The following is a 16,336-nucleotide window of genomic DNA, read 5'->3' on the forward strand; positions in this document are numbered from 1 at the left end:
TAAACGCTTCAAAATAATTATACTGTAATAAAGCACACACTGCAACACTTTGCACACTCTGAGATACTTTGAAAAACTCTAGCTATACTTCAAATAGCTTTAATTAATGCAAAATAGTAGCTTATATTGAAAAATGTGTCTGTTTGCTAAAAAATGCAATTGTTTTGCTGTTTTTATACTTTTCTTGTGCTTGTTTACATTTATTATGCTTGTTATGCAAATCAGAAGTAATTCTGAACATTTTCATAAGTTATACTTCCAATAACTATCAAATATCATAGCTTCTAACATTTTGTTTAATCAATAATGTGTTTTGTACTTGGCAAATGCTTTGCATCATGTTCTTTGTGAAATAAATAATTTATGCGAGTTTTAGTACCTGAAATTAATTTCTGGCTTTGTATCAATCATTTAAGCAGGCTGGGACAATCCATTCCTCTACTTCTAGCTGTGCACCTCATGGCTCAACTTCTGGATCCCACTTTGGTGCCATGTCGCTCAGACATGCCGCTTCTAACACTGTGTCACTTTTCTAGTCAGGATAAAGTAGACAAACATCTGTGGGTTCAGTTCAAGCAGCTTTATTACATGCAAACACATCAGAATTGAGGCTTAGTAACTTAAACTTATAAACAGATTGACTACTGCACTCATACATGTTAACACTCTGGTTGTTTACTCAAAATGGCACTACTCCCTGCACGTGCTCTCTATTTATATGCACGTGCTCTCAGTTTGAAATGCTTCTTAAAGACACAACACACAATCTGATCTACAATGTTTTCACAAGAAAGCTTAATACAACCAATAGGATGGGAAACTATGAGATATCTACAGTTTGTTCTTACCCCAAGTGCAAATCTAAGGAGTTTGCAGGTCCATTTGGAATCTTAGACAAGCACAATTTTAAATACAACAGCAGCAGGCTTTATCATTATAGGCCACTGACTTAGTCAGAAGTGGAAGTTAGTTACACATGAACAGTATGGCACCAAACTAAATTCTGCACAATATGCAAGTGAAAGGTTATTGCAGGTTGTAGGAAAATTTGTATTGTTAGTAGATCTGAAATTAAGTTCAATACTCATTATACTAAACTATTAGCATGTATTTTTTTTTTATTCCAGCACCATAATTGTTCTGCTGGGTGTTCATAATACGGAAAAAATTGAGGCATCTCAACAACTCTTCTTTGTACAACGAATGCATATACACCCATCGTATAAACATACAGACAATGCCGCTTATAACGACATCATGCTCCTGAAGGTAAAAGTATTTTATAGCGAATCCATTTCTAAGCATTCTGTTTTAAGTGCTTCTGAGTCATAATTTTATCTTTAAAATAAAACATTAATATGCAGCTGTTCTGGCTATAAGGCAAGGATGAAAAGATGTGTCTATACCACGCATCCCTCAAAACTGTTCAGATTTTCACAGAATGTCCAGATTTTTGCCTCAAAATGTTGGTCTGTTTCTTAAAATTGTGGTTTTCTGGCAAATCACTGGGATTATCTGAGGAATTAAATCACTAAATAATGACATACATTTGAGTTTCAGACTTCACATCCTTTAGAAAATGCATTTTAACACAAACCATGTTATTCCAGCTACTTTCTAAGTTTATAAGAGCAGTATTTAAAATCTGTCCCTATTTTTGAGCCTTTGTCCCACCATTATGTCAGGCTTTGTCCAGATATCTTAGGCTAAGAAGTTGAGAAGTATGACACCACATTATGCTTAAATACTCTCTGAAATAAGATGCAGTCTAGCAATGTAGCAGACTTCCATTGCTGACCAAATGCTAGGATCAGTGCATTTTATTTATTTTTATTTATTTTAAACAGAAGGGCGGACTGGATCACAGGGGCCCTTTGTCAGCCATAACCCAGTTACAGTAAAGAAAAGTGCAATCGGTACAAAATATTTACTGCACTGAACTGGTAGCAATATTAAACATGCATTTTAATTAAGCAAAGCAGGATGCATTGACATAATAAAATACAGTGCAGTAATAACTCTGCTGCATACACACTCTGTGTGTGTGTATATATAAAAACAGTACATGAGCAGCAAATATAATGGCCCGACATATACTGCATATAGTGTTCATAGGTTCATAGGTTGGTACTAGGCTATCAGCCCTAGGGCCTATACAAGCCTAGCCATAACAATTCCCTGGCTATTTCTTCCCACACTATTTACTTCCCTGGACCCCTGTCTAGCAGGGCGACTGACGTGATCCCCGGGGTGAATTTCCTTTCTCCCATCCGATCGTCAAGGTTCCTTTTGAAGAGGGCCAAAGAGGCACTCTGTGTATGGTCAATCTATTCCAGAGTCTGGGGAGTCTCTGGGTCAGGAACCTATCCCTCCAGCATGTTTTGTTTATTGTGATGACAAGGTTTAGATCCCTAGAGCGTGTGGTTCTGAGGGATTGGGATTTCTTTAAGTGTAGCATGTCCAACAACTCTGGGTTTGACATGGCCTTTTATGTTAAGCAGAGATCACCTCTGAGTAGACAATATGCGACAGAGCATAGCTGGAGTTTTTTAAGGCGGTCAGCGTAAGGCATCTGCTTTAGGCCTGTGATTCTTTTAGTGAGGTATTTATGTGGCCTTTCCAGTTGTTGCAGATGTCTTGAGAGGTACATACCAAACGGGGCATTGTATTCTATAATGGGTCTAATGAGGGATGAGTACAGTGGGACAATGACCTCCTTTTTTCTGGATGAAAAGCCCTTAGTGATGAAGTGTGCCACATAGAAGGATTTCCTGACTGTTGTGGCGATGTGGTTATTGAAGGTGAGACCACTGTCCACCTGTGTCCCTAAGTCTCTTATCACACTTTCGGTGTTTAGTGTACTGCCACCTATATGGTAATTCACAGATACATGTTTTTTCTTAAAGGGGATAACTATACATTTCATGGCATTGAGCTTGAGCCCATGGCTCTGGCACCAAGCATCTGTTTCTGTAAGGCCCTTTTGTAGAGTATCCACATCATTTAAGGATTCAATAATGGCTCCCAGTTTGCAGTCATCTACGAACTTTGTTAGCCAGAGTCCCTTAGTGTTGGTCTGTACTTCAGAGAAGTAGGTGCCAAACAAGAGCGGTCCCAGTAGTGTAGTATGATAGAGTACTATAGTGTTTCTGTAAGGAAGTCACACTTTTTATTGCCAGTGTTATAGTGGTATTACCAGGATCTACAGCAACAATAACTTTGTTTTTCCTTAATGCTAGTTACTACCTCATACATGATATAGAAACAGAGGTATTGTTAGTTTCTTTTAATTTTAGCTACAGGTTTATATTTTCATTTTAAGACATGGGTATATATTTCTCAGTGGTAATACATGAACTACAGAAAAAGTCATATTTTTTCACGTGACCAGAAGTTAAGAGTTAAAAGATGAGGATGTCAAAGGCACAAATACCTTTGTAGAGATATTTAATTAATTTTTGATAACTGAAGTAGTGGACTGATATAAAATAGAGTCATTTCAGGTACTGCCCAACCCAAAGGCAACAAAACATTGTTCAAGTGTATTGTACATATAAAAAGGTTGACATATATATGAGTTAAACATAAGTAAAATTCAGCATATAATAAAAAGTAAGAATAGAACATTGGCCACATACATTGATAAACATAAAGGATAAATTAAAGCAGTGATATAACTATAAAGATAATAGACATAAGTGTGCAGTGAGTAAAAACCCACAGTGAAATTTGCAAAGAGTGAAGGTATGTATAAAACCATGTTGAATAATAAAGCAAAAGTAACAAAAAAATGAATTATAATCATGAATGTGCATTTTCTCCTTTCATTCTTTCCCTGGTAAGTGAAAATTGTAGAGTGAAAGAAAGACAATAATCATTTTGGTGAATAAACTGGACAGTCTTTCTACACACACACACACACACACATGTACGTGCGCACATGTGCACACACACACACACACACACACACACACACACACACACACACACACACACACACACACACACACGCGTCACACACACACACACACACACACACACACACACACACACACACACACACACACACACACACACACACACATGGTTTTGAATTATTTCATTGCAGTCTCATTTCATTGACCAGGAAAAAAAAACTGTAGTAAGTTTTGTCTAAAACACATTTCACCGAAAAACAGTTCACTGAAAATTGTTTAATGCTATAGAAAATGACTGCTGGTATGTTTTTGGAACATAAGAATTGCAGTGCAAACTAGTGTTGATCAGCATTTGTACTTGATAATGCCTTTTGTTGTTGTGCCATCATCTCTAGACGTTTATAAATGCACGCCAACAGTGATTCAGCTTGTGAAAAGCATTCTGTTTTCTCCATGGCTGTGTGGATGTGGAGTTAGTATGTTTATGTTAGGGGTGTGGGAGAATGAAGCCTCCCACATGGAGGAGTTGGGGGGGATACTTGCCCCCTGCAAAAAAATTATTTGGAAGTATATTTAGTATATATGAAATGTTCAATGAAATGTGAATTGACAACATGTGGATTTGATGACATGAGTTTTCAACAAATTGTAATACAGTCTTTTTGTCAATTAAATGAACTTGCAATTAAATGAAATATTGAAATATAATCTTACATGTATATATATATATATATATATATATGTGTGTGTGTGTGTGTAGTATATATATATATATATAAGACCATATTATCAAGTTTCCAAAAATTCAAACATCCAAAAAAAAAACACAAAAAAACTACTTTTTTATGCTTATGCAGGGGGGAAAGCCACCCCTTCACCCCCCCACACCCCCTGCAAATGTTTTATACCAACTCCAAGATTGCACTACAGTGAAGAAAAGGGTACATTCCCGATCCTCACTGTTTGAGCTTTCAAAAACTAGATCATATGGTCTTGACCGTATGAATTTGGAGTTTCTGGAAACTCAATCAACTGATACGGATATATATATATATATATATATATATATATATGTATATATATATATATATATATATATATATATATATATATATATATATATATATATATATATATATATATATATATATATATATATATATATATATGTGTATATATACATATATAGATATATATATATATATATATATATGTGTGTGTGTGTGTGTGTGTGTGTGTGTGTATATATATATATATATATATATATATATATATATATATTATTCTTTGAGTGCTTTGAATATTTTTAAAGGTGATTATAAAAGAAGCAAACATTTTGGTAATTTAGGAGATGTTAAAGTAAAAATTTAGAAAATAGAAGTGTGACTCTAGCAACAGCAAATAACTTTAGTTTTTAATTGTCGGACTTTTGTAGACCAAAGACTTCTCTTGACTAAATAATTAGCAAACTGCCCTAAATTACAGTGATAGTAGCTAAGAATACTTGGACACTTGCTTGTTAATCTAGAGTTATTATGCAATTAGCATTAGATCTCCAGCAGTAAGGATTGATTCTTGGCCTAAGTCTGTCAGTCAGAGGTAGGCACTGTTCAAGATATCTTACCCTGAAGATTTGGGTGTCTGGAAATTACCCTGCCCTGAGAATATTAGGCAGTCACTGACTGCTTTGCAAGGCACTGCCACAGTGCGGCTTCCTAGATTAAAGCAGCAGAAGCCGTCAGATCATGTTACATGGTCTATGGATGTGCAGCAGATTTTTGGAGGAAGCAGATATGTCGCTGCTAAACCACAGTCTTACTGTATGCCATAAGGGCTTACTTGCCTTTTGCAGAATATGCTTCACAATGTAACATTCTAGAGTGCTTCCCATGGAACAGAATTTACTTACTAATTATTGAGTTTACATGACAGACATGTTCTTTAACTAATGGTGTAAAAACCATGGAACAGAATGTATGGACAATTTCAGATGTATTATAACTGTAAGAGGCTGTGCTTGAAATGCACCTGTATCCATCTAACAGCAGTGTCAAAACATTGATTTCAGTCTCTTGACAAAGTTTTGTCATTATGGTGCTGAGAGATCCACGTTACCAGTGGTGGCCCAGCAGTAAAATCTGTTCCATGAATGTGAGGAGGCAACACATGGTTCCCCATATCAAATGCTCTGGCTAAATACAAAAAAATGTAGAATCTGCTGCAAAAACATTTTTTTGTAGTTTAGTTAAAGGAAGGAACAGTAAGAAAGGTCTATATTGTCAGACAAAACCTGGAGAAGTGTATTGCTGCAAAGGGATATAACAATGTCCTTATGTGCCTAACAGGCAAGGGTCTGTCTGTAGGTAATAAGAAAACATTGTCAGACAAGCCATAAATGGAGGTCCAAAATGACTACTGGAAAACAGTATGATGACTCAAACAACTTTGAGATTTAACACAGTTACTGCCCTTTTCTGAGAGGGAAAGTACCTTTTCAAGGCAACGCCTCCTATGAGCTCAGAAGCCCAAGGCAACTTTTTTTCTCATATGTCCTTCATTCAAAACTGTTGTAGGTGAAAAAAAACCTGCATTAGAATGGAACCTGCTACCTGGAATCACTTGCTTACTGACATAAAAATTTAAGCAACCATTAAAAACTTTAAAGACGCACACATACACCTGTATGCAGAATCTAATAGCAACTGCTACTATGATGATGGTTAGGGATATTATGATTCTTCTTGCTAGATATTAATCTGTCTATACTGAATGTAGTGGTGCTGCGGTAGCGTTGTCGCCTCATAGCAAGACGTTGTCCCATTTGATTCTCAGCTAGAGCGTCTTCTGTGTGGAGGCATACGTGAATGGGACGTGCCTTCATTGAAGGTTGTGCGTTAGGGCTGGTAACCCAGTACGTAAAAATCCACTACCAATCATTAGCGGACCGGAGTTCCGCTGTGGCGACTCCTAACCCGGAAAAGCCGAAAGACACAAACAAACAAATACTGAATATTGTCACCACATATTAAATATTACCAATTAGTCTGTTTTGATTTATGTTAAACAGTATGATGTTAACAAGCTTTCTACTTATTGATTGGGTGGTGGCTGAAAGGGACAATAGATCAGCTCTCCTACCTGATTATAGATTTTAAAAAACAAGGATCTGAGAAAGAAGTTGACCTGATGTGAGAAGAATGACCATGTAGAACTGAGAAGGGGTGTTCTCTGAGAATAAAATGTTAATAAATTCCGTCTTGAAGTATTCAGAAAGTAGCAGGGTATTTTGTCAAAAGGGAAGAGTATACTGTGCTTCTTTCTTCTCTCAGTAAGAACATTCAAGGTATACAAGGAAAATTGCAGCTGTGTGAGCTATTCTTCATAATGGTAGATGATCAATGTGTCTCTGTCTTCACAGTGAATAGAATAATATTAAAATCCATCAGTGGACATACCAGTGGCAATATGTATCATATCTGCAGGACTGAGTAATGATATACAGATGTGAAGATGTTATTGGTTACAGAAATAATGTCTATTAAACAAGCATTATGCACCACATCACAAGCTGATATCAGTAGAGCTAACAAAAGGAATTGAGCAGAGAGGGTCACATTTTGCTTTGAGAGGACAATTAATACTGCCACATAGATAGTAAGGAGTAGTTTTTGTATCTTCATAGCGTAGTATTACAATTGTGTAAGTTTAAGTTATATAGGTACCGTGATTCATTTTATCCAGCAGAGTTTGGAGAATAACTGTGCAAATGGGTCTACTGTATAAGACCGAAAATCCACTTGTTTGAAAACGAACAGCAGACCCTCTGTTACGTGAAAGTGCACTTCCACGAAGCACGGTTCAACAAACCGTTCAGGGAAACTGAAGCACCAAGGCACACTACAGTAGGGAATAGGGAATTTACCTGTTCCCCACTGTAGTGCAATCTCGGAGTAGGTAAATTTAAGCGGGGGGGTGGGGAGCACAGTCCCCCACATTGGGGGGGGGGGCGAAGCTCCCATTCAATGTAATGTTATAAAGTGTTTTCTGTTTTTTTTTTTTTTTTTAATGTTTTTACTGGTTGGTTGAAACAAGTTTCTTTCGCGTAGCTTAAAGGTCTACTGCTCTTTTTCGAATGAGTGGGATTCGATTAAAAGCAGTAGACCCATGTAAATATATGGAATTTCAGTGTGTGCCATTAGCAGTAGCACACATAGATATTGAGAGCACAGAAGACTGAGCAGATGCCATAGTGTTGTTTTTTAATATTATAAAAATGTGACATGAAAATACATCAGCTGTATTTGTCACAGAAATGTAGTTACAGTTTTACTTTTTTTCATAAGGATGAGGAATATTACTTAAAATTATTAAATGTTATATGTTGCAAAGTTCTTGCTAGAAGTTTGAATTCCCACACCATAATGGTGGTATCTGGTACGGTCCCTATTGGATTACCAGTTTTAAAACTTTGAACATCATACATCCGAGACCATATGATCGAAGTTCTGAAACTTTGAACATTTTGAATGGAATTCATGGTACAGTGCACCATAGCGCAATCTTGGAGTTGGTATATTTAATTAGCAGAGGGTGTGGGGGAGTTGCCCTCCTGCAAAAATGTATAAAACAAAAAAATGTTTTTATTCATTTATTTATTTATTTTAGTTTTGAAGTTTCAAAACTTCGATTATATGGTCTTGGCCATATGATGTTCGAAGTTTTGAAACTTCGGTAATCCGATAGGGACCCATTTGATACTATAGTGTTACAGTGATTTAAGTTATTTGAAAAGGGTCAAGCAATTGCACAGGAGAAAGGATGGTTTTATCTTTTAGAGTTATCTCAATGTTGTGAAATTATCTAATTCTCACCGTATGAATGTGGTACACCAATATTGTATACATTTATAACAGAACCACAGATGTCATTTCACAGTTGTTAGAGTGCTCATTCATAAAATAGTGGATTATTTGAAAAGTTCAGATTGTGGTATGACTTCTCACATAATAAATGCAATACCTGGTTATATAATATGAAATCAAATTTAGATAGTTATATGAGGGCACATTATTGTGTAATAAAAAATTGTAATTTGTTTATGATTCATTGCACGCTTGTTACTTGACTCTCCACATCACACAGCGTGTGATGGAATGATGTTCTTGGTGAGAAGAGTTAATTATGAAGCAACATATTTTGTGGGAGAAGTTTTGCAATGTACTGTTATTTCTCAATAAGACATGGTAAATACAGGAAGACTACTGTAGTTATGCAAAACAAGTGTTCCTTTGTCTACTGCCTATTGATGCCCTGTCTAGAGAACAAAAAGTAAGATGGTTTTAGGGTACAGAAAAGGAGATAGTTGCCTTTATGTCTGATGATTTCAATATGTATGTGGAAGGTAAGAGACTGATGTAAATAGATGCAAAGTTATTGAAAGGAAGAGGTGATGTCAATGTGGTTATCACATTGCTCCAGTTCTAATTTGTTGATACATGTCTAAATGTAATATGAAGATTCCATTGTATAGTAATATGTTCCATGAGAATAAATCAATAGTATAAGATGTTGAAATTAAAAATGTTGAAAATGTGTATTACAAAATAATTAATGAAGATCCTTGATTATCAAACTAGATTATTTGGTAGATTATCTGGCATGGCAATGGAAGATAAGGTAAATTTTGGTAAGGATTGTTTCATAACAGATAATTGTATAATTACGTTGTTTCGTATGACAAGGTACAGCAGTGCTTAAAATCTTGATGAGTCACACCAGATGTTTTGATCTGTTTCTAAACTGCATAAGTATGTGGTGAATATGAGAATGGAATGTATGTGCACGCATTTGTCTCATGCAATGAAAATGTAAATAAAAAAAGCTGTTCGTATATGCCATGAAGAAAATCTCAAAGAACTTGTGAAAAAGAAGTTGTAACATGTCATTCCTTACCATTCCAGCTAATGGTGCATAAGGAAGTCACTTCTTTTGGGCACACTATACTGCCAGAGTATGTGACAGTCACCATACCATCACGGTGCACGGCAAGGCTTACTCGGTCCAATCTGAACATGCATTGTGGCCAACAAAGACAGGTTGCATCAAATGGCAACACCATACTTTATTTGTCCTACACTTAAGACCTTTCCTGGCTAAAGGCTAATCAACATACTGTCCTAATTACAGGTGAATAAAGGCAGTAAGTTTGCAGTCATCATTCATGCATTATAGCCATTATATTTAGGACTTTTTCTTAGTAAAAAAAAAAAAAATCCAACCCTGCAGACAGGTAACTGCAGACTTTAAAAGGCTGAATTTTACCCTTCAGAGCAGCATAGGGACTAACACGATAAACAAACTGTCCTGTAATAGAATCGGGTCTATATCAAAATATCGAAAGTTTACTTACCTGAACACCTAAACGCCGACCCATATTCCGAGAACCGTAAATACACCAAAATTCAAAAACTCGAAATGTCATAGTTGTCCCATCCCACCGCTCGCTACATGCTACCTACACAAACAAACTAAATAAACCACATACATACACTAAACAAGACTAAACCCTACTTCTAACCCTGCACTAAATCTTTCAAATACCACCAAGTATGCACTTAACTTAAGGTCCGTAACTATCACACACTTACCTTAAAAAGCTATACTCAAACTAAATAATCCACACACATACATTTAAGAAAACCCTACTTCTAACCCTACACTAAATCTAACATACATTACCATCTATACACTTACCTTAACTCGCACCCTAACCCTAAGGTCCGTAACTATCGCGCACTTACCTTACGGAGCTATACCGCAGAAGGGCCAACCATGACGAATCAACGTTTTGAATTTCGTGCTTCAGGACGATCAATGTTTTTGTGGTTCACAGAATATGGGCCGGCGTTTAGATATTCGGGTAAGTAAACTTTCAATATTTTGATTTGGACCCAATAGAACCAATCCTTTTGAAATATGGTTATTACTGTGAACACAGGAGCACTTCAGTCAGCTAACATTAAGATGAGTAAAGGAGCTCTACCATGAGATTTCTGAGTCCTCTCTTCATGGAAACAAGATGGGTAGAATGCCAAGCTATACATCCAAATTTCTGATGGTGCCTGCAGCAAGCACATCAAGGAAACAGCATCAGAAAAACACAGAACTAGATGCTCCTCTAACAGAGTGCAGTTTTGTTGTTCCTTTAAAAGGATTATCTCTGGAAACCTATGCTATAGGATGCAACTGAGAATTTAAGGAAGTTGCAGTAATCTGGAAGAATGAGTGTTCTTCACAGCAAAACAAAAAAATGATGTTTCCACTCTGGTAAGTATGACATTCTTCACAACAAAACAAAAAAATGATGTTTCCACTCTGGTAAGTAAGACATTCATGTAGAAGGTTTCCTTGCTTTCTGAAGGACTTGCAAGATTTGATTAGAAAGAAGAATCTGGTAACCAAAACTGTAGCATTCAGATAATGCGAGGGTGAAATTGGAATGTCAGATGAAAAACGCTGTCTTTTGAGACAGGTGATCTACAACACAGTTTCCATACAGTATGAAGATCATTGCTATCTGCATTAAAATAATTCTATGAAAGTCAGCTAAACTCTTCATTTTGCTGCTGGCAAGGTCAAAAAGAATCTGTCATAATTAGTGAAACTCTTCCTTTTGCTGACTTTTGAAGACTTATTTAAGCCATGGAAACAGAGGGAATACATAAATCCGATTATCTCCAGTGATCCTCATATGTATTGTGATCAATGGCTCAAAGCTTGAGTAACTGTGAATTCTCCGAGGGTGTCCACGGTTCTCATAATTATTTGAGTATTTCCAAGAATATATAAAGATGCTGTTACCTCTCATACTCCAGCCAAAGCACTTGAATCTAAGTATCTGCTAACAGGCTCTCTCTAACAGATGACCTCTTGAATTTGGAGTGTCAGGGATAATAGTATTTCCCAAATTTGCCTGTGTGTTAGGCAAAGATGCAACAGTTAATACAACAGTTTTATTCTGCTTTGCTTATTTGACACATGGCCAATCATCATTGTCATCTGAAAGGCATCACATGTTCCACTAACACACAGAAGCTTGAAGTGAGTACCATATCTGGAATGTGTGATATATGTGTATATATATTTTATATATGTGTATATATATATATATATATATATATATATATATATATATATATATATATATATATATATATATATATAGGTCTACGTTGACCCACTGAAATTATGTTTCAATGAAATGTAAGCAGGTGAACTCTTTTCACAAAAATGTATTTTTGTCAAAAATCCACTTTCCTGAAAGACAAACCGAAAAATAAAAAAAAAAAAATACAAAATAAAAACAACACAACACTAACCATGTTAGCCCCCCACACCCCCGTTACTTTTATATTCTCACTCCAAGATCGCACTACAGTGCAGAAAAGGGAATATTCCCTTATCCCCGCCCTGCCATAATTTAAGCAACAGCTCCCATTACTGTTCGCTTAGTTGCCTTTTCGCGAAAAGTGCATTTTCGACAAAATGCACATCCGCAAAAAGAAGTTCACCTGATTACGTTTCATTGAAATGTAATTTCAATGGGTCGAGGCAGACCCTTATATATATATATATATATATATATATATATATATATATATATATATATATATATATATAAAATGCCTGTAAATGTGAATATTTTGTAAATATTTAAATAAGGCTTTTTATGTTGTGTTAAATAAAGGTGTAACCCCCCCCCCCCACCTAGTTTGGTTTTCTAATGTCCAATTTGGTTTTTATATTGTTTGTTAAAATCAAACTAGGTGGGGGGGATATGCCCCCCACACCCCCAAACTATATATACTAACTCCAGGATCGCACTACCATGGGGAAAAGGACATATACCTTTTTTTTGCCTTCCAGTACTCTACACTCTGCCAGTACTAATTGTCAGTGAAATGAGTTTTAGGTGAAGTGAACTTTAGGTGATTTAGTCTCATTGAAATGAGTTTTAGGTGAAGCGAAGTAGCCCCATATAGATATATATATATATATATATATATATATATATATATATATATATATATATATATATATATATATATATATATAGATAGATATAGATATATATATATATATATACATTTCAATTTTTAACAATTTATCATTTTCTTTTAGCATCCTCATTGTTATTCTTCCAAAGTTGACCCCCACTCTTTCTTCCACAACCATAATCTAATATTTCACAATATATCTACTAAAGTCCATTTCCCATTCAACAAAATTTCATTCAATCTTTCATTCCAAATAGTCTTCTTCTTTCGGCTTTTCCCGGTTAGGGGTCACCACAGTGGATCACCTGTCCGCTCATGATTGGCAGTGGAGTTTTACGGTGTTGAGTTGCCGGCCCAGTGCCCAACCTTCCACAGAAGGCACACACACGCACACACTCATACCTAGGGCCAATTTAGAGTGTCCAATCCACCTACAGCATGTCTCTGGGATGTGGGAGGAAACCAGAGCACCTGGAGAAAACCCACGTGACCACAGGGAGGACATGCAAACTCTGCACAGAAGGCACCCCAGCTGAGGATCGAACTGGAGAACCTCTTGCTGTGAGGCAGCAACGCTAACAGCTGCACCACCACAGCTGCCCTCATTCTAAATAGTCCATATTGCATAAACTAAATTCTTATCAAGTTTAACATGCTTACACCAGGGGGACTAAATCAGGAGATTAATTGGAAATGTTTGCTTTAAGGAATGATTTTATTGTTTTATTGTTTAATTGTTTTATTGTTTTATTAATTGTATTAAGGGGTCTATATATATATATATATATATATATATATATATATATATATATATATATACATATACATATACATATACATATATGAAGGTTTTGTAAAGAAATGTAACTCTGAAGACTTTTCTAGCCAAGGCGCTAAGTGCAATAACTTGTGTGGGACTTGTATCCTGTTGTTTTTCATCAGTGTGTGTGGTTCTGGTGGTTTTATATCTTCGGTTGATGGCTACAGATCCCTCAGTTAATATTCTCCACATTTTTCTTGAGGATACTACTTTATTGTCTGCAACTTCAGGTCTAAATGTATCTGTATCACAAAGAACGATGGAAATTTTGTAGTGCATAATTTACATTAAATGGTAATCCAGGTACTCAGGCAAGTGCTTCAGGTACTGTTCCTTCTCATAATGTTGGGGACACTATCTCAAATAACTTTGTTTCCAAATATGTTGAAGAGAGACTAGAGAGACTTAATAAACCATTTGCGGGTATTGGCTTTGCTACTAATGGTCTCTTCTCTACAGAAGTGCAGGGTCTTATTGATCGGTTTGAAAAATGAATCTATAAGGAAACCCACAGTCATATCAACTTGTTGGGGTTACAACATTATGTAGAGTTAAATGTCTCTCCACAAGGGTTCCAGGCATTCAGAAGTCCTTCTACTCCCTTTAACTCTACTGATGCAACAGATGCAGCATTTAATGACCATTGGCTGACTGCTGCACATAACTGTGCTATGGAGTGGATTTTGATTTTAATAAAAAGGGATCAGTTACATCAGAGAAAATTAAAAGATGAACTTAATGCTATGGATTCCGATATTTTGGCTAAAATTGGCTCTTCTAAAATGCATGAGCTGTTTACTAATATGAAGGAGAAACTTAGTACATTTGAAAATGAACAGGTTGACGTTAAGCTAGGAAAAATCAGAAGGGATTTACGTGATTACAACAATGCGCAGGTCTTCCTGTGGAGAGCCAGGAAAAAAAACATTTACTAAGAGTGATGCCTTGCGTTCTAAACCTGGACAGAAAAAACAGCACTCAGTTTTATTTGCTTCTTTGGATGGCACTGATACCATGGATTTGGAAAATGACATCCAGACATATCCTCCGCTCCCCCCAGCACAGAACCAGAACTTTACTAACAGCATTTTTGTAACATCGGAGAAGGTACAGGTGAGGGCAACAAGAAGAGAGGAACTTCTAACATTTTGACAGTGAATGAAGGACATTCTAGACAAGTATATAAATTAGATAGATGGCAATGACTTTTGTTGTAGTGATACTTGTGTTGCAAATTTATCCGGTTGCTCATTAACAGATGAACAACGAAGAGTACTGACTTTAGGGTTAAAATTTATACCAACGGTGGTGCCTAGACTACACATTTTGAAGCAGTAAATATTCCAATTTATGAGAAAATTGCATTTAAAGTATTTCTTAGGTTCACAGGTGTGTACTAGGCTAATGGCCCTGGAGCCTATATAACCCTAGCCCAAGAAGATTCCCTGGCATCACACTGCCCAAAGTTAGTTCTTTGCTTGCAAAACTGAACAACAGTTTGTTAATAATGATTTGTAAATAGTGATGAAGACAGTTTTCATTCTTGTCCATCTGATGATTTTGATATTGAAAATGCTATTAATGCTCATTGTTTACTTGATACTGCTGAAGTTAGTTTTAGAAGTAAATGTATTCCCCCCCATACTTGAATGAGTGTATAAAACAGTTTGCTGAAATGTTGAATTTTGCTGTGGAACAACTTTATGAGGAATATAATAATGACAGGGTGCATATTCAATTTAATATGACTAAAAAGGAGTGGGTTGGTTTAAAAAATCTTGCTGATAGACAAGATCTTGTTATCATACCAGCAGATAAGGGCAACAAAATTGTAGTTCATCACTATTCTCAGTATTTAAACATGTGTCTACAACACTTGAATGATAGGACAACATATGAAGTGAGTGATACTAATAAATATATGAAAGCAATGCAGAGTTTTGATAGCCTTATGGAAAAAGGCTGTCACTTAGGGTATTTTAATAAAAAGACGTGGATACAAATTTTAGGACTGCAAGTTGTAACTTAACTATGTTCTGTTGTCTTCCTAAAATCCACAAGGATAATGTTAACCACTCGGGCAAAGTGATAGTGGCTGCCACTAATTATTTTTTACAGAACACTGGAGGGTTTTTTACATAATTTGTTGTTGCCCTATGTGGAAAAGCTCCCCTCCTATATAAAGATTCTTTTGATTTTCTAGAAAGGATATCTGGAATTAAATGGAATACCAATATGTACTGGATTTCCTTGGACATCCGAAGTCTGTATACAAATATCAAACACAATGATGGCATTATGGCCCTACATTATTTTTTTGGATGATAACCCGGTATCATATTATATAGTAGAATTAGTACATTTTTGCTTGATTAATAATTATTTTAGTTCTAACAATATCATTTATCATCGGTTGCGAGGCACAGCCATGGGGCCTCTTTTGCCTCCATGTATGCCAATCTCTTTATGGCTAAGTTTGAAATAGATCTTATTTATAAAAATAGATTTGTACAAGAGTATGTTTTATTTTACTTTAGATGTAT

At 35.9% G+C, this 16,336-nt stretch overlaps 1 protein-coding gene across 1 annotated transcript in view; it reads left to right on the top strand.

Annotated features, from left to right (window-relative positions):
* LOC122787190 (mast cell protease 1A-like) overlaps positions 1–16,336 on the top strand; it is a gene marked incomplete in the record, with an annotated part of 834,391 nt that overhangs the window by 776,947 nt on the left and 41,108 nt on the right. The window contains 1 exon segment of the mRNA XM_044053777.1: positions 1,128–1,269. Within this exon segment, the coding sequence (XP_043909712.1) occupies positions 1,128–1,269 (142 nt within the window).

This window comes from Protopterus annectens, chromosome 13.part0, assembly GCF_019279795.1.
Source record: "Protopterus annectens isolate FY-2018-M chromosome 13.part0, PAN1.0, whole genome shotgun sequence".
Classification (NCBI taxonomy): Eukaryota; Metazoa; Chordata; order Ceratodontiformes; family Protopteridae; genus Protopterus; species Protopterus annectens.